This window comes from Ornithorhynchus anatinus, chromosome 4 (assembly GCF_004115215.2).
Source record: "Ornithorhynchus anatinus isolate Pmale09 chromosome 4, mOrnAna1.pri.v4, whole genome shotgun sequence".
Classification (NCBI taxonomy): domain Eukaryota; kingdom Metazoa; phylum Chordata; class Mammalia; order Monotremata; family Ornithorhynchidae; genus Ornithorhynchus; species Ornithorhynchus anatinus.
The window spans coordinates 83,556,632-83,575,287 of record NC_041731.1 but is presented as its reverse complement, the minus strand read 5'-3'; the positions used below and the strand labels follow the sequence as shown (position 1 = coordinate 83,575,287).

Genomic DNA, 18,656 nt, shown 5'->3' with positions numbered 1-18,656 from the left:
CACTTCCCCATGCCTCAGTTCCCTCGTCTGTAGAGAAGCAGCGTGGCTCAGTGGAAAGAGCCTGGGCTTCTGAGTCAGAGGTCATGAGTTCGACTCCCAGCTCTGCCACTTGTCAGTTGTGTGACTCTGGGCAAGTCACTTCACTTCTCTGTTCGAATACCGGCTCTACCACTTGTCAGTTGTGTGACTGGGCAAGTCACTTAACTTCTCTGTGCCTCAGTTACCTCATCTGTAAAATGGGGATTAACTGTGAGCCTCAAGTGGGACAACCTGATTCCCCTGTATCTACCCCAGCCCTTAGAACAGTGCTCTGCACATAGTAAGCACTTAACAAATGCAAACACCAACCAAAATGGGGAGGCGCATCATGTGGGGCAATGGGATCACCTATCTACCCCAGCGCTTAGAGCAGTGCTTGCCAGATAGTAAGCTCTTAGAGAAGCAGTGTGGCTCAGTGGAAAGAGCCCGGGCTTGAAAGTCAGAGGTCGTGAGTTCTAATCCCGCCTCTGCCGCCTGTCAGCTGGGTTTCTTTGGGTAAGTCACTTGACACCTCCTCTGTAAAATGGGGATGAAGAGTGTGAGTCCCACGTGGGACCACCTCAATAATAATAATAATGTTGGTATTTGTTAAGTGCTTACTATGTGCAGAGCACTGTTCTAAGCTCTGGGATAGATACAGAGTAATCAGGCTGTCCCAAGTGAGGCTCACAGTCTTAATCCTCATTTTCCAGATGAAGGAAGTGAGGCCCAGAGAAGTGAAGTGTCTTGCCCACAGGCACACAGCTGCCAAGCGGCAGAACCGGCATTCGAACCCATGACCTCTGACTCCCAAGCCCGGGCTCTTTCCACTGAGCCACGCTGCTTCCCAATGTTGGTATTTGTTAAGTGCTTACTATGTGCAGAGCACTGTTTTAAGGGCTGGGGTAGATACAGGGTAATCAGGCTGTCCCACGTGAGGCTCACAGTCTTAATCCTCATTTTCCAGATGAAGGAACTGAGGCCCAGAGAAGTGAAGTGACTTGCTCACAGTCACGCAGCTGCCAAACGGCAGAGGCGGCATTCGAACCCATGACCTCTGACTCCCAAGCCCGGGCTCTTTCCACTGAGCCAGGCTGCTTCTCCATCACCTCGTATCCCCCCACCCAGCGCTTAGAGGAGCGCTTGGCCCATAGTAAGGGCTTAAGAAATGCCATCATTCTTAACCCGTGCCGTCATTCTTCTTCTTATTGGGGGCGGGGGCGGAGTCCGGGGGGGCAGAGGAGGAGGAGGCGGGGTGGGGGGTCCGGACAGGAGGGGGTGGGGGGCGGGCCCGGAGGGGGAGGGGCGTGGGGGGGCGGGGGCGCTAGGACCGCCCGGTGCAGGGCTCGGGAAGGGGCTCGCAGCTCCAGATTTGCACCGAGGGGTGGGAGGATCCTTGCAGGAGGAGGAGGAGGAGGAGGAGGAGGTTGGTTAGTGGGTGCGGCTCCCGTCCGTGGGTCCCGGGGGGTCCCCCCCGTGTCCGTCCCCGGGGCGTCCGGAGCCATGCCCGCCAACCTCCCGCACCAACGCTCTGCGGGCCGGGACGCTGCGGTCAGGCGTCTAGGGATGCGCGGGGGACCGCGGGGCGCGGCCGGACCCCCGCCACCCCCTCCATCATCACCTTCAGCTCCCCGCTGCTGACCGCCCCGGAAAAGTTTGGGGGACCTGGAGGCGACACCTTCTTTTTTTTTTTTTTTTTTTTTTTTTTTTTGGTGGCTGGTCCTTTTCCCTCCCTCTCTCCATCCACCTGCCCGACTCCAACCCTGCGCTCCGGGCTAGGAGCAGGGGAAGACCCCCACTTGGTCCCTGGCTCGCTGACCGCTCCCCACCGGACCCTCCCTCCAGCTGCCCCCATGCTGCCCACCCCCGGAGGGGCACCGGGCTGGGAAGGAGCAGGGTCCCACCCGGGCAGAGGGGCCACCCGGTAAGTACCCACTCCTTTCCCCTCCTCCTCTTCTCTTTATCCACCGAGTCCCCTCCATCCCCCTGCCTCCTACCCTGCGGGCCACTCTGCCCCCAGCCCCGTCCCCCCCCGCCCCTCTCGGCCCGGGAGGCTCCGGAGGGGAACTTTAGGAAGACAATTTCCCCTCCCCACCCACCCACCCTGGGCAGTGCCACCCGGGGGTGCAGGAGGATAGGGGGGCCTGGACCGGGACCCCCTCCGGTGCCAGGGACCCCCTTGACACCCCTCCGGATGGAGGGAGGAGACCTCTCTGGATAATTATTATTATTATAGTACCTGTTAAGCGCTTATTATGTGCCAGGCACTGTTCTAAGCGCTGGAGGAGACCCGCTCCGGACGAAGGGAGGAGACCTCTCCGGATAATAAGAATTATTGTTGTTATGGTACCTGTTAAGCGTTTATTATGTGCTAGGCACTGTTCTAAGCGCTGGAGGAGACCCTCTCCGGATAATAATAATTATTATTATTATTATGGTACCTGTTAAGCGTTTATTATGTGCCAGGCACTGTCCAAAGCGCTGGAGGAGACCCTCTCCGGATAATAATAATTATTATTATGGTACCTGTTAAGCGCTTATTATGTGCCAGGCACTGTTCTAAGCGCTGGAGGAGACCCTCTCCGGACGGAGCCAGACCTCTCCGGATAATAATAATTATGATTATTATGGTACCTGCTAAGCGTTGATTATGTGCCAGGCACTATTCTAAGCGCTGGAGGAGACCCTCTCCGGATAATAATTATTATTATGGTACCTGTTAAGCATTGATTATGTGCCAGGCACTGTTCTAAGCGCTGGAGGAGAACCCTTCCGGATGGAGGGAGGGGACCTCTCCGGATGGAGGAGACCTCTCCGGACAATAATAATCGTAATGATGGTATTTGTCAAGCGCTTACTATGTGCCAGGCACTATTCTAAGCACTGGAGGGGACCTCTTCGGAAAATAATCATAACCATAGTATTTAAGGGCTTACTATGTGCCAGACACTGTTCTAGGCGCTGGAAGAGACCCCGCCGGTTGGGCGGAGGAGACCTCTCCGGATAATAATAATAATTTGTAATTATGGTATTTGTTAAGGGCTTACTATGTGCCAGACACTGTTCTAAGCGCTGGAGGAGACCCCCTCCGGCTGGATGGAGGGGACCTCTCCGGAAAATAATCCTAATTATGGTATTTAAGGGCTTACTCTGTGCCGGCCCCTGTTCTAAGCGCTGGAGGAGACCCCTTCGGCTGGGTGGAGGAGACCTCTCCGGATAATAATAATAATTATAATGATGGTATTGGTTAAGGGCTTACTCTGTGCCAGACCCTGTTCTAAGCGCTGGAGGAGACCCCACCGGGTGGACCCCGGGAGTCCCCCCTCCCGCCCCTCTCCAGGCCCGCGCTCAGGCGCGGGTACCAATGGGGCAGGGGCGCATCTCTCCAGGAGGTTTGGGGGCTCTGGAAACAACTTATCCGTGTGCCCCTCATCTGTAAAAATGGGGATTAAAAAATGAGCCCCACGTGGGACAATCTGATTACCCTGTATCTACTCCAGCGCTTAGAACAGTGCTCAGCACATAGCACTTAACAAATACCATTATTAGTATTATTATAATGGGCAGGGGGGGGTCCGGGATGCAGGTCGGTGGCTTCCCAAGCCGCTTCTCCTCCCTCCTTCCTTTTTACCGGGGGGAGGCCAAAACGTTCCCACCCGAAGGCCGGCGGCGGGGAAAGGGAGCAGGACCTGCCTGCGGGTTTCCGCAGGTAACTTAAACCCCCCTCTGATCGATTCGGCTGGGGAAATTGAATTGCTCCCAACTATTCTCTCCCGAGTGGATCTGTGGCTATCTATATATAATTCGGATAATTCCGAATGGTATTGGGTTCCAAAATAACCAATTAAGTGATTCATGGAAGGGGAGGGCGAGGGGGTAGGGTTTGGATTTAAAAAAAAAAAAAGAAACTGCGCCCTCTGCTGTTTGTTTCAGATCCTCGCAGGGGACCAGTTTTTCAGCATCCCCTTAGGAGCCCTGTGCGCGGTCCTTGCGCTGGGCAGGGGAGGAAAATTACTAGCGAGGCTTTAATTGGGAAGAGGCTGTGTCCCTTCCCATCGCAGCCTGTCTAGGTTTCGGGAAAAGAGAGGAATTTTCATTTCTCCTCCACTTTTTTTTTTCTTGGTCCACCTCCTCTTCCTCCTTCGCCTCTCGTTCACTCCCCCATCGAATGCCGTATTTAGGACGCGAAGAAAGTCCTCGGGCATTGTTCGTCCTGGCACATTCTCCCGGCTCCCGCCTCCCCTCCCACCACCCCCGAGCCTCATATTTTCAAATTAAACTTCAAACGCTCAGCAAAACGCATTGACATCGGCCATCCCTTCCCTTTAGGATGCGAGGAGCTCACATTCACAAGGTTAGCGAAGGAGTTGCGTGGTGGAAATATTTGGCGACGGTAACTTCAAAAGTTTAGAGAGGTGGGGAAAGATCCAAGAGTCAAGAAAGGGGTTAAAGGGGCATAACGAAATGTGATAAGCGAAATCCTAATACCCCCCCCCTCCCAAAGAGACTATTATCTTAGACTAATTTGCCAGTCTTTGAAATTCAGATTCGTGTGAAAGAGATTGAGAAATCCAGTAAACATATGGTGAATCTGGCAGCCCACTTGTTCTGGAAATAATACTCTCCTTTATGACAGAATCTGCAGGGAGTTTTTCAAACCGAGATAAATGAAATAGTCGCAAAAAACCCCAACAAATCGAAATGTTTTTTTCAATTATTTGTATTAGTTAAATCACCTAGAAAAAATGACCCAGCAATAGTCTTTTAATAAGTTCATTGGAATGTATTAGGTTTTAAAGCTACAACATTTAAATTGGGCTCGAACGTTTTGGGTTTGTTTGGTTTTTTTTTTTTTTTTCCCTCCTCCCTATCTCCTTGCCCTTCTTTTTCCCCTCCTCAAGGCAAAAGCATAGGACTAAAATAAACGCAGAAGAAGCTTTTTAAAGATGAGCCACTTCAGCCTTTCTTCAAGCGGACAGAAAGTCTGGGTTTAAACTTTCGTTTCTGCAGCAATATCCAACAAATCCAAATAAATATACAACCGGTCTAACTGGAATGTTTTCTGCCCCTTCCCCCAAATAAACAAATCTTAGAGTTATGCCGTGGGTGCTATAAAAATGGGATTTTCAGAACAATTTTCAGCACATGGGAAAAAATGGTCTGGCTTCAGGGTACTTTTTGATCAACTGTCCATTGCTGCTTCTACATATGAATTTAAGAGGGGAGTGGCACACACCGAGACGAGGGATAACTTGATAATAAAATAATGAGTCATTTTAACAAAAAGCCTCGATGTTGGATATGACCTGCTCTGGCTGACTTTCTTAGGGCATGTGATATTTTGAAGATATTTTTGGATATGGAGTGAGCATTGGTATTCATCCCTTTGACGGACCTATAACAGCCATTTTGAGAGTAATTATTAGACATTTTAGGAAAAAAAATAAAATCAAGCCCCAAAGTGACCATGAGATGGATAATTGTTAGCTTTGATATGAGTGCTTTTAGGAAAGTTATTCAAGCAGTTATATTTCATTGCTTTGAGGGATAGTTGTTGTGGAATTGTATTCAATTTTACAGGTAAATTGTGTGTGTGTATATATATGTGGAAATGCTAAAGTATTTGTCTCATACTGTTACAAGGTCGAGTTATAGCTAGCATAATCTAAAACATTTCTACACTCTGTCAGCCTTCGTAACTCGGTTAGCAGAACTTCAGGTGCTGATTCTTTCAAACTTGACTTCCTATGGAACTTGAACCTATAGATGGGCTTCCTCGGAGGGAGACGGCAAGCTTTTTATCCACTGAACAGAAAAATAAATTAGGTGGAAATGATATTTAAGATTCTTATACTAGGTTTTCTGATTGTGAATTGTCAGAATTGAGTGGATTCTACCAATCCTTAACTATATCAATTGTTTATATATATAAACCCCACCCACATAGTCCCCCAGTAATTTTTCCCTTGGTAAAAATTATCATTTAAATAATATTTTACACTTGATTATGTTAAAGACCTGGAGAAGTGGTAGGTTTATGATAATGTTGTCCTTTTGCTGAGAACTAGAGCCCACATGACAGTCTGTGCATTTTGACAAAGGAAATTAAGAAAATATCACCTTAACAAAGGCATTTCCCCTTTTTCAGATTCTAAATGGAAAGTGGTTATCGATAAAACCTTAAAACATCCTTAAATCCTACTTTAACCATTTTCAAAGCCTTATTCACTCCAATATATTGAATTTATATAGGCTTGTGTTACAGCAAAGACCTCTTCTTTGTAGACTACAATTTGAAACCTGTTTCCATCTCTCTCATCACTCTTTGACATGTTTTGTTATATCAACACACATTTTGTTACATCAAAAAGTTATTGGTGACTATGCAAGCTGGGTCAACAGTTGTCTCTCTTTGATATTCTCTGAAGAGGTGAACGTTTACAAAACTGACATGCTCCTTCTATTGTCACTACCTTCCTGAAGTTCGGTAATAGCACAGGCGCTGAAAATCAGTCAGAGAGCATAAAACAATACTTCCCTTCCAAAGCAATCGCTTCAGAATAGATCTTAATTATGGTTATTTCTAGCCGTGATCTACTTGCCACTGGATTGGTTTCTGGAAGCCTCATTCAAGGTAAAATTGACTCAGCTATGGCAACTTGGAAAAAGTTATAGATGTGCAAGGCAGTTTTATAGTTGCTTTTTGACATCACTGCCATCCATCTCAGGGGAGATTATTATGGCGATACAGAGTTATATTTTACATCGACATATGTCTACAGCCACCCATGACCTACAGAACGCAAGGACGATGACTGTGGGAATTTCCACTGACAAAGATTCTTCATATAAGGGGCACCCATTTGCAGATATTTAACTATTGTGAATTTCAAAGGTCTTCAGAGTCAAGCAATTGGCATCATATTGGTCTGCCTTTGTCCAAAAGCCCTTCTAACCTAGCTCAGATTTAGGGGTTAAGGCATCAGGAAATTTCAAGATCTAGATTTACAAAGGAATCCATCTTGTTAGGGCTTCAAAGTGATAGTGGTCCATCACCAAGAATGACCTTCCTTCCATACTCAGTTTTCCTCATCATTTGCAGCTCTGACATTCTGCATCGTTTCAATTTTTTTTTTCCTGAGAGCGTTTCAAGACTGAAAATTAAAAAAAAAAAAAATTCCAATTGGGAATCTTTTGTTGGTGCATATTTTTCTTTCCATATGCCCTTATACACAAGCTGCAATGGTAAATACCTGCTTTTGATAGTTCTTTTGGCTTCGTGTCATTTTACACTTTTAGGTTTAGATACTGAATTTCTTATGCATTTTAGATTCTGGGCTTCCTGAAATGTCTATTTGGAATAGTCCAGAGGAACATACTTTTGAACTAGAGTATAAACTAAAATAATAGAGATAAATAGCATACCTGAGTTATAAAATCCTCGATGACTCTTAGCATATGATCTTTAATAGGCTTTGGTCAATAGCTTTCTCAGTGTCAATGGGAGCTCATTAAGTGTAGATTCTGCAGACTAACTGAGCCATGCCATATTAGTTCTTGCCAAAGCCTGACATTTTTAATACATTAATAATATGTCTGTAATGTAATGGAAAACTATTAATCACAACTGGTTATATGCCAGAAATTAAAGTTATAATTGGCTGCTTCTTGTCAGGAATGTATGTCGCTTAATATTCAATATCTTACACTCCCCTGCACTTTTTCCTTGTCATTGCACTAAATTCAATCAGTGTTATAGTCTATAAGTCTGTGTAATGACCATCATTATGACTTTGACTTCAATGAGAATTCGTTATAGGGAGAGTATTGTAGTCTCATGGCATGAATGCTGTTAACTTTTGTTTGCTGTACACATGCATACGTATACACATACACACTCTCTCTCTGCTGCAGTGACTACATGGATTTGGAGCTCCTATGGGGCTCTGCTTACCTATGGTTTAAAATATCAGTGACAATAGGTTGGAAGACAAAAAGAGAAGTGGTAAGGCAAAAGGGACCAGGGAAGAGAAGTGGAAAGTGAAGGCAAATTTTAGGCAGGATGGTTGGGGAGAGAATGAGATGAAATTTGATCAAGAATTTTAAAATGTACTTAAAATGAGAATGAGAAAATGTATTTTCACGTGGTATTCGAGGAAAATCCATACTCAAAACAGGTCCTGCAGCAAAGAATCTGCATCTTAAGGTCGTATGGCTGAATTTGAAAACTGAAATGAAAAAAAATCTTTTTATTATAACTAGCTTACTATTCAAAAACAGCACTCGTTTACTGACCATATGTATTTTTTTATGCTTTCCCCCTGCCCCCCACCCGCACGGAGTAGTGAATAGATTGTAAAAAAAAAAAAAAAATGCACCCAGAAAGTGAATCCTGCCTCCATTTTAACACCTTTACAAATAGTTTTGTAGAGTACTGCACTAATGGATTTTTCTAAAAACATACTCAGAGCTGACAAAATAGGACAAGATAAGGGTGAAAATAGTCATAACACTTAATTCTATGTAGCTCCCTTTGTTTTAAAAAAATAAAGGTCTATTTTTGAACTTTTTAGATGACCAGAAAATGGGACATTCAAATTTGAACTTCAACATATTCAAACTGCTAATTATTGCTTCATGCAAATTCAAATATTCACTACACTTCCTAATAGAAAATATCATAAATTGCAGCTGTAGGATAACATTTTATGAATTGAATATAATGAAAATTGCACTTGGATCCATAAAGCAATTATTACAAATTACTTTGCTATGGAAACACAATTCAACCATCTGTTGGCATTCCTAGTGATTGGATTGGGTTCATTTTAAGATGGTGCATTATTTAAAAACAGAAACCCTAGTGCTATACTGTTTTGGAGTCTGTAAATTTGCATGCTTAATATGCGTCATGTGAAATGGGGTGTTTATAACGGTGTTTGCTAAAACCATCGGTCTCCACCACTCTTGAATTGTGGAGGAGATCTGTCATTTTGGTTATAAAATTAGAAGAAGGCGGATTAAGCAGGCGACTGTGCCAACATAAGGTATCGCTCAAAATGTATCCTATGTTTTAATTATAAACTTTTATTCATTTCTGATGGTCAATTTGGTAGTAACATTTAGTGAAATGACACTTCTGTCACTATATAGATTGTTAGTACTGTATTGGAAAAATAACAGCCAACTGAAACTATTTTCAACTTGGCACTTTCATTCTATTTTTAAACTAGTGTCATATTCATCTTCGAGTGAGCTTGTAAGCAAAACCTTCTTATTTTTATGCATGAATTTCAAAGGCAATTTTTTTTTCTATAGAGCTTTCAGTCCTAATGTAGCATATACTATTGGCTGTTGAGACAAATCATCTTTCTGATGTAGAAATGTACTTCAGATGAAAAAGTGGATACCTAGAGCTAAGAAAATAGAAAATCCATATAGAGGGGAAATGCCTATTTTGGGCTTTATTTTTAATGATTTGCCATAACCTGACTCTTATCTTTATCACTAAATACAGCTAAACCAAAAAATGGTAAGCCCTTCCAGGATTAACGGGTAAATCTAAAGGGACAGACTAATACCAGTAATACTGCATTTTATCCCAGCTAGCAAAAGCTAAGGAGTGTGCAAGGAATTTGGATATCTTTAAGGTCCCTCTGCCAAGAGACAAAAGGCTTACAGGTAGTTGACATCTCTTTGTCATAATAAAAGAACTCGTTTTCCATTGTTCTCCTTGAGGAATTCGTTTTAGCGATACGGCATATCTAAGATACTGAAATTCTCCTTTGTGCTATCAGTTTTGTCAAAGATGGAAATATTGTTGAAGCCAAAGGCTGAAACTCACCTGAATGCTGGAAACCTGCATTTGTTATAGAGGCATGTAGTCCTTCATAGCAAAATCTCTTTCTATTATGAATGATTTTCTTGGTTTGTTCATTCTAACAAAGCTGTGCAGCAAAGGTTATCATTATTACCCCAACCTGCTTCACATTGTATCAGTGTGCCAGTATCTCTACATATCATATATTTATAATGCATCGATTCTGGGACAATAACTCTTGCTCTTCTTTGTTTCTTAAAGGGTGTTGGTGCCAGAAGAAACGAATGATTGATGGGGAACAGACACAAGGCTGTAGACACTCATCCTTTTGCTCCGGATACTGATTTATCAGCGCTCCTGGATGCCCCTTGGGATCCGTGAGCAGAGAGGATCACTCAGGGTTATTGGCAGTACAATTGAAGAACCACCGCTTGGCTAAATTATCATCTAATTCTCGCATCTTTTACAAAAACAACAACAAAAGAAACCCTCTTATAGACACATTGTAAGACAAAAAAAAAAAGAGCTCCAAGCTAATGTCAAAGGCTGTCACTTGAGTATGTTAGGCTTTCACCAAAGTACTAAATTTACCCGAAAAAGCACTGCTCTATCCTGACTGTTTCGCCCCACCCCTGGTTTTGGATCCCGGGTTGGGACTCATACACCAACCTGTATGTAAACTATCTCGATTCTGTTGAAACAAGCCCTGGTTCAAGTTGTCCAGGAGACTTCCCCAGGATTTAGAAATGTATTTCTCCAGATTCTTGTCACTTCACGCCCTTTGGGTCACCGTGAGTTCAGTGATGCAGCATTATCCATCCGTGTGGGGACATTACGATGTATGCAAGACTCAGATTTACACGGAAGAAGGGATAGTTTGGGATTACATGGCCTGCCAGCCGGAAGCCACAGATATGACAAAATACTTGAAAGTGAAACTGGATCCCCCTGACATTACCTGCGGAGATCCTCCAGAGACGTTCTGTGCAATGGTGAGGCAATACTTTTCAAATTCCACATGTGTGTTAAGAGGGATGTACCCCCATGTACCTGGTTCCTCCATGAGTAGATAGATATAACTTGGGCAGAAGTCTCATGGAGTGGATTTGTTGTCATGTGATGGCTTCATTATTGGTGGAGGTTTGCGGTATTTAGGAAAATAGTTTGACCTTCCGCTTCCTTAAGAGAGGTGCAGCTACAGCAGAGTTCACTTATTAAAGAATACCACTGGATGTGAAAGCTCAAACTTATGTCTCTGAGTATCTTAAATGTTTAAAGGAGAAAAGTCCCAGTCACAGTAAGTGTCCACAGACACAATTTAAGCCTGGGTCCAGTTTATGATGAGTGTGCTAAGGACCTCTCAGGCACTTAATGCTCTGCACATAGTAAGCAGTCAATGAATATGATTGATTAAAGTGAGCCTGGTCATTAGTCCCCAATCAGAAAAGTACTATCACTCTTTGGGATTTTTGGCTAAGAATGTGCATGAAGTCAAAAAGTAAGAGGCTAGCAGTACTAAACTGTAGTGAGTGGTCTTTTTCTGAGAGGATGCCCAAGTTTGTCCTCTGCTTTTCTTTTCAATATTGCACTTGCTAATAAAGACCAATTCACCTGGGAGATTTCAGAATCACGATTGGCATGTCAAGCAAATATTAGGTGGCAATACATTGTACCAGGTGTAAAAGGATGACATTGGCTCCAAGATTTGCAAAATTAGGCAACAGAATTGTTGGATATCTGGTAATTTTCTTTTAATCATAAAATAGGCATTGAAAATCATAGTGCATTGCTTAAGTCACATTTTAACAAAAGATTTAGATATTGGAGTAGTGGTTGAAAATTCTAGTCTATGAAATACATTGCATTATATATATTCTGTGGTAAATACATCAACTATCTCAATGTGAATATTCCTTTTTCAGTATCATTCCCCTTATTTTCAGTAGGTCTTTGCTGAAATAGCTATAACTCCCCCACTGTTTTCTCACCAGAATAACATATATAATGGTATGTGGGTTTTAATATAATTTCTTATTTGATTTTATAGTCTTGAGCCTGGTCTGGCATTTTGGGAATGCTGAACCTATTAATCAAAGTAACATCTGTGCATGATCCCCAGTGAGGTAAATTAGCATAAGATCATTTTATACTTAGCATGATGGAAAAGGTTTTTAACAGGAAACAATTTGGAACAATGAAAAGAGCTTTAACCCACAAACTAAGGACTTACAGTTTTTCAGATGTGCCTTTGGGGACTGGTTAAACTGCAGGTTGTGCCTGATTTTTTTGGAGAAGAGAGGTTGATGTTTAGATATCACTGCAACAGAAGTGCCCCAAGATTGAATATTTCAAAATATATAAGTATGTTCCTTGGAAAGCAGGTCTGTACAGTATAAAAAGCTGAATTTTAGCAACTACAGAATTCCCCAAAATATTTTCCTTCTGATGGATTAATGAGACTTAAGCGAATCTGCAGGATGGGAAAAATGTGCATTTATGAAGGTATGTTTAGTAATTTTTGATGCAAAGCCAGAGGCCAAATTCAAGAATTTATTTCAGTTCTGGAGGAAATTACCTTTTATATGACAGGGTAAAATTCTCAATTCCTTATGTTTTGGGAAAAGGTCTAGCCAACAACTCTTATGTTCCATTTGTCTGTAACATATAGAAGTTTAGATTACACTGGAAATGAGACTCTTTTTTTAATGCTTAATTTATAGAAATAATTTAAAATGAAAGACTTTCTCAGTGTGCACTTATAAATAGTTCAGACGCTCCCTCACTTCATCCCCTCCCCTCGCCCACCCCCTCTCTTTCTCTATCAATATGGTTCATAGTTTCATATGTACAGCAGCCATGTTCTGCCTTCAGCAACACAATGCCATCTCCTGTCCATCATGCTGAGGAATTTACCTGTTAGGGATCATATTTCTTCACTGAGGATTGAACAAGATACGAGCATGATTTTCCAAGGTGATCTCCCTAGTTCATCGTCATCACCATAATTATGACAGTAGTGAACTAGGAACATTGTGGAAAACAAACTGAATCAAGTGGTGGGAACAGATAATGACTGGTTATTACGACACTGCCTTAATGTCTATGGTTGGAGAACGAGAGACTGAGCACGGGCCTGGGAGTCAGAAGGTCGTGGGTTCTAATCTGGATCTACTGCTTGTCTGCTGTGTTTCCTTGGGCAAGTGACTTCACTTCTCTGTGCCTGTAACCTCATCTGTAAAATGGGGAATAAGACTAGGAGCGCCATGTGGGACCAAGGGCTGTGTCCAACCTGATTTGCTTGTATCTACCTCAATCCTTAATACAGTGCTTGGCAAACAGTAAGGGTTTTATTGATAACAAATACCATTATTGTTATCATTATTATTAATAATGAAAGGCAACAGAATATAGTTCAGAAGCTCAAGATCACAAGTTAGAAATTTAACTGTTCAAAAGTTCCTTTTGAAAAAAGTTTGGTAGTTTGTTGCTCTTTGAAAGGAAATTGGGGTAAAGACAGTCTGCAAGGGTGGTAATAATAATAACAGTAATGGTATTTAAATGCTTACTGTATGCCAAGGAATGTCATAAGTGCTAGGGGAGAAGCAAGTTAAGTAGGTCAGGCACAGTACCTGTCCCACATTGGGGCTCACATTCTAAGTAAGAGGGAGAACAGTATTTAATAACCATTTTACAGATGAGGAACCTGACGCACTGAGAAGTTAAGTGACTAGACTTAAGTCACACAGCAGTCAAGTGGCAGAATTAAGATTAGAATCCATGTTGTCCTCTGACTCCCAGGCTTCTGCCCTTTCCATTAAGTTATGCAGCTGGCAGGCAAAACTTTGTTCATGTAACTGAAATGGGAGGGAAGTCTCGATTCCAATCTCTGAGGGGTGTAAAAGCTGAAACATAAAATTGAAAATTTGTCCTTAACGATCCCAATTCTCAAATTCTGAAGCATATTTGTTGAATGTCTGCTGTAGCTATGTAGAAGCTCACTTAGTGCCCACAACACTGGGCTTTATGAACAGTAGAGTTTCACCCTGATTTGGGAGTCTCACTATTTTGTGGTTTGCATTACTCTCTGAACATAGAAGTTTTTCAAGGGAAAATGCTAAGTTTTAAGGCATTCCCTAATGTTTCCTTTGCACTCTTAAATATGTATGCTGTTGTTATAATAGATTTAATAATTTATCCTCTAAATGCAACTTTAGGTCTCTTTGGGTGCATGTAACTAAACTGTAAATACATCTCCAGACTAAGCTTGTTGTGAGCAGCCAATGTGCTTAGTAAAGTGCTCTGCCCTTTATGGTAAGCACTGAATAAATACCACTGATTGATGTTACTGGCAGAGTCAGTGGTAATAGTCCTGTATAGAAACATATTAGAAAACTTTGAAATATTAGGCTTTTCCACAAACTTCTTTAGCCTAAGAGTTCCTGAATGGAAAGCAACTTCAGGATTTGTATTGTCAGGCCCATTTAGGTGTGTGCCTTAGCCCAGAGATTTATGGGAATTATAAACTCACTTATGACTTTAGACACTGGTCGTCCCTGTTCTTTGACATGCTCTTTGGTCTATTAAACATATGCATATACACATCACATGCATACCACAGGCACATGTGAACACACAGTCATCATATTTGCAGGTGGATTTCCCTTTGCATGTTTGCTGCCAAAATTTCAGTAAACATCATTACAAATGATACATTCTTATTAGCATCTGCAGGAGTGAGGCTAAGTATAGAGGGAGGGATCTGCTTAGGAAATCTGCTGTTCCATCTTTCCTGTAGCTACAACTTCAGTTTAGGCTTAAGACACCTTGGAAAGATGATTTAGGAGGGCCACCCTGTCTCTGATTGTCATTTGTTTTGCATTTATATAAATGCTCCTAGGTCCAGTGACTTCTAAGGGACAACTTCCATTAGCATTGAATTTACCTGAAAACAAAGCGAGAAAATACACATCCCTGAAAGGGATTCCACAAACGAGTCACTGTATTTACACCAATTATACAGTTCAATTAAAAAAAGCTCCATATCTCAAAAAGGGTGGTCCACTTAAAATTTGCAACTCATTTAATTTCAGGTGGCTTTCAGCAAGGTCTGTTTAAAGTTGTGCCTATCTGGAAAACTGCGAGCATTAGGATCCTTCAGTAAACCAGTTATAAATAAGTAAACTGAGTCGGGGAAAGGTCTATGGTGGCTAACAGGTTGTTCATTTTGAAACATAATTTTGAATTGTTGGGAAAAGTCCTTAGCTTTTTAAAATCTTTACAAATTTATATTTGAGTGGTAAATTGCAAAAGTTAGGCTGGATCCACTATTTATAATGAAGTAAAAAGCCTCAGACCCAGAGTTGTCATGAAAGCACAGACCATTTTGGAGACTATAGCTACAATTTGCATCTAAAGCCGATATGATGCTATAAACCTGCATCTAAAACTGAAATGAGAGGACTATGCCATAAACTGCTCTTTGTGTTTAGACAAACTTAGCTGTCACATTGCCATGAAACACCCCAGTGGCTTAAAAATGGGAAAATTATCTGCAATTATCTCCAGCCTGCAGCTAATTTTCTGGATAAGTTAAACAGACGCTCTGAAAAGAAGCTTACAGACAGAAGTCATGTGCATTTATACAATTTATGGAGCAGAAGTGCTGATGACAGTAGAAATTTGAGCCCTTTAGTGCTGCTAAGGATTTCATAGCCAATCAAAACTAAATTAGGAAACAAAGATTATTAAAAAGTCTTCTGTGCATGTAATTTTGGAATAATATTATGAGGTGGACGTTAACTGTTTCCCTCAGAGACTTTCTGCATCATTAATGCAGGCTGCCTTTAATTACAAGTAGGCTGCTAAAAAATAGGAAAAATAAAGCACTCTGTGGGGTAGTTAGCAAGGCTGTTGTGTTTACTGAAATAATGAAAAGGAAGATTGCCATATTTTATAAATAACTTGAATGGGATTTTGAAATGAAAATGAATTTTCTTCAGGAAATGAATTAATGCCTACATGCATACTCAGGCATACCAAACAACTCTCAATTTCTAATGGTATTTCTGCTAGTATTTGATTACCCTGTATAAAAAAGGTGTGGATTTAAAAAAAAAAAAAAAAACTCAAACTACTCCGAGTACTTAAGCAAAATTGGATTTGCAAAGCAGTTGAAAAGGGGAATCACCCTGCAGTAATCAGATTGGAATCAGTGTTCTTATAGATTCCAAGGTGCTGGAGGAGTACATAAAGTCACAGACCAGAAAGCTTTCCATCTTTCAATTGTTGGGTCGAATTCAGCTCAGGTTGCCATCTGGTGGCTATCTGTTGGCCTTCGGAAGATGAAATTGAGAGGTCCGGTTCAATTCTCAGCCGACAGGTACGGCATTAGCACATATTTTCCAGAAGCTGTAAAAACAGTACCTTATCGGAACACTCTGTAATCTTATATTTTTTCTTCACACTGAATTCAAGAAGTGAGTGAAGTTTTGATGATGGGAATTATTTTCTTTGATTTATTCATCCCTAATCACATCAGCCTTTTTCTACATCAGGTTTTTTTTCTAAACCTTTGCTATGAATGCAACTGTTTGAATTAGCATTTCTAGTGTCAGTGCGCTTGGGTTTCAAGATGGAATTCAAAGTGAAAGATATGAAGCCGCTGGAGCGTCATTTTCATGAATTGTTGATTCTTTCCTCATATTTGCAGCTTCTATGAGGTGTTGATGTTCTTTCTTGATGCCTTAAATGAGGAGGCTTCTAAGTATAGATGCTGAGATTTAAACCCCTGCATGTGGGAAACTGTAATATTGTAATCCTAATTGCCACATGATAAAATAGAGAAGCAGCATGGCTCAGTGGAAAGAGCATGGGCTTTGGAGTCAGAGGTCATGAGTTTAAATCCCAGCTCTGCCACTTGTCAGCTGTGTGACTGTGGGCAAGTCACAACTTCTCTGTGCCTCAGTTACCTCATCTGTAAAATGGGGATTAAGACTGTGAGACCCACGTGGGACAACCTGATTCTCTTGTGTCTACCCCAGCGCTTAGAACAGTGCTCTGCACATAGTAAGCGCTTAACAAATACCAACATTATTATTAAAATAAAGTGACTAAGGACATTAAAAATGGAAAGGGAGAGATCGTGAACAAATGAATTCTAAAGCCTGCCATTGTTAATCAATACTCAGTGGTGTTTGAGTGCCTATTGCATACTGAACGCTGTACTAAGAGCTTGGAAGAATACACCTGAAGCAAAAGACAAAAGGTCCCTGCCCTCAAGAAGATGATAATCTAATGGGAAGGAGAGAAAGGGTCATTCATTCAGTGAGTGCTTACTATGTGCAGAGCACTGCATTAAGCACTTGGGAAAGTACAATAAAACAGGCTTGTTAGACATGTTCTTTGAGGTCCAGGAGCTTAGAGTCTAGAGGAGTTCAAATTACCAATAAAAGAAGCAGGAGAAAGAACAATGGAGCATGAAGTGCCTTCTCTAATCTTTAAGTAATCTTTGCTAACGAAGAAAAACAATGATTTGATTATCAATATACTGTCTTCTGCATTTACTTTCCTATTCTATCCCATTATTATTTATAGTTTTAAATTAGTGAGCTGGCTACCCCTCTGAGCTCTGGCAAGGGTTGACTGTTCTTTACAACGATAACAGGACCCTCCTCCTCTTGCCTTTGAGTATAGGTCATGGGTTCTAATACTACCTCTGCCACTTATCAGTTGTGTGACTTTGGGCAAATCACTTAACTTCTCTGTGCCTCAGTTACCCATCTGTAAAATGAAGATAAAGACAATAAGCTCTACGTGGGGCAACCTGAATAGCTTTTATCTACCCCACTGCTTAAAACAGTGCTTGTCACATAGTAAGTGCTTAACAAATACCATCATTGCTATTATTATCATCTGAATTATCTTTTCCTTCTTCACAATCAACTTAGTCACTGCAGCCAAATACACTCCAGTTTCTGAATCTGAGGTTCTTGGCTTATTTCAGTGGTATAAATGACCCTTGTTAAGGGAAACTTACACCTGTTGTCCTGTTCCATGATCTAGGTGCTCTTGGGTTAAAATGGCTGGGAGATGCATGAAGTCATGAACCATAGGCAAAATGTCACCATTTGGTCACTAAGTTTAGTAAAACCAGTATTTCTAGAAAAAAACTGCATTACAAAATACCAAACAGGAGCACCTTATTTGGCATCATCTAGTTTCTTCCCCTTCCTTTGATGTGCCCATTGAGATTTCAGAAAACCTCTCCTTGTGAAAGTGTGGCCTAGTGGAGGGACCATAGGCCTGGGAATCAGAGTACCTGACTTTTAATCCTGTTTCTGCCACTTGTCTGCTGTGTGACCTGGGGCAAGTCACTTAACTTCTATGAGCCAGTCACCTCATCTCTAAACTGGGGGTTAAGACTGTGACCTCCATTTGGGGTGTGGACTGCATCCACTCTGATTAAATTGTATCTACTCAAGCACTTATTATAGTGCCTGGCCTATTCTTTAATAGGCCATAAATACCATAAAAACAAATACCATACCATATAAATACCATAAACAAATACAATAAAAAGATGGAGTGGGAAGCATGAAAGCAATTTCACAACAGTGAAAGTTAAAGTTACCTTGATTTGGCAAATGGGAAGCCTCTCCCCCATCATTTGTCAGTAATCAGTCAATAGCAATTGAGAGTCTTCTTCAGAGCTCTGTATTGAGCCCTTGCGGGCGGCGGGGGATGTATAACAGAATTGAAATCCATAATACCTGCCCTCAAGTTTATCTTCTAGCAGAGGAGACAGATGCTTATGGCTCAG

General features: G+C 41.7%; 1 protein-coding gene across 8 annotated transcripts in view; it reads left to right on the top strand.

The window, feature by feature from the left end:
- Nucleotides 1-1,709: 1,709 nt before the first annotated feature.
- NTNG1 (netrin G1) overlaps nucleotides 1,710-18,656 on the top strand; it is a 301,578-nt gene continuing 284,631 nt past the window's right edge. For all 8 annotated transcript variants that reach the window (XM_029063769.2, XM_029063766.2, XM_029063765.2 and 5 more), the window contains exons 1-2: nucleotides 1,710-1,942; nucleotides 10,100-10,830. In XM_029063769.2, the coding sequence (XP_028919602.1) occupies nucleotides 10,585-10,830 (246 nt within the window). In that variant the 5' untranslated portion in view covers nucleotides 1,710-1,942; nucleotides 10,100-10,584. The remainder of the gene's footprint in view (nucleotides 1,943-10,099; nucleotides 10,831-18,656) is intronic.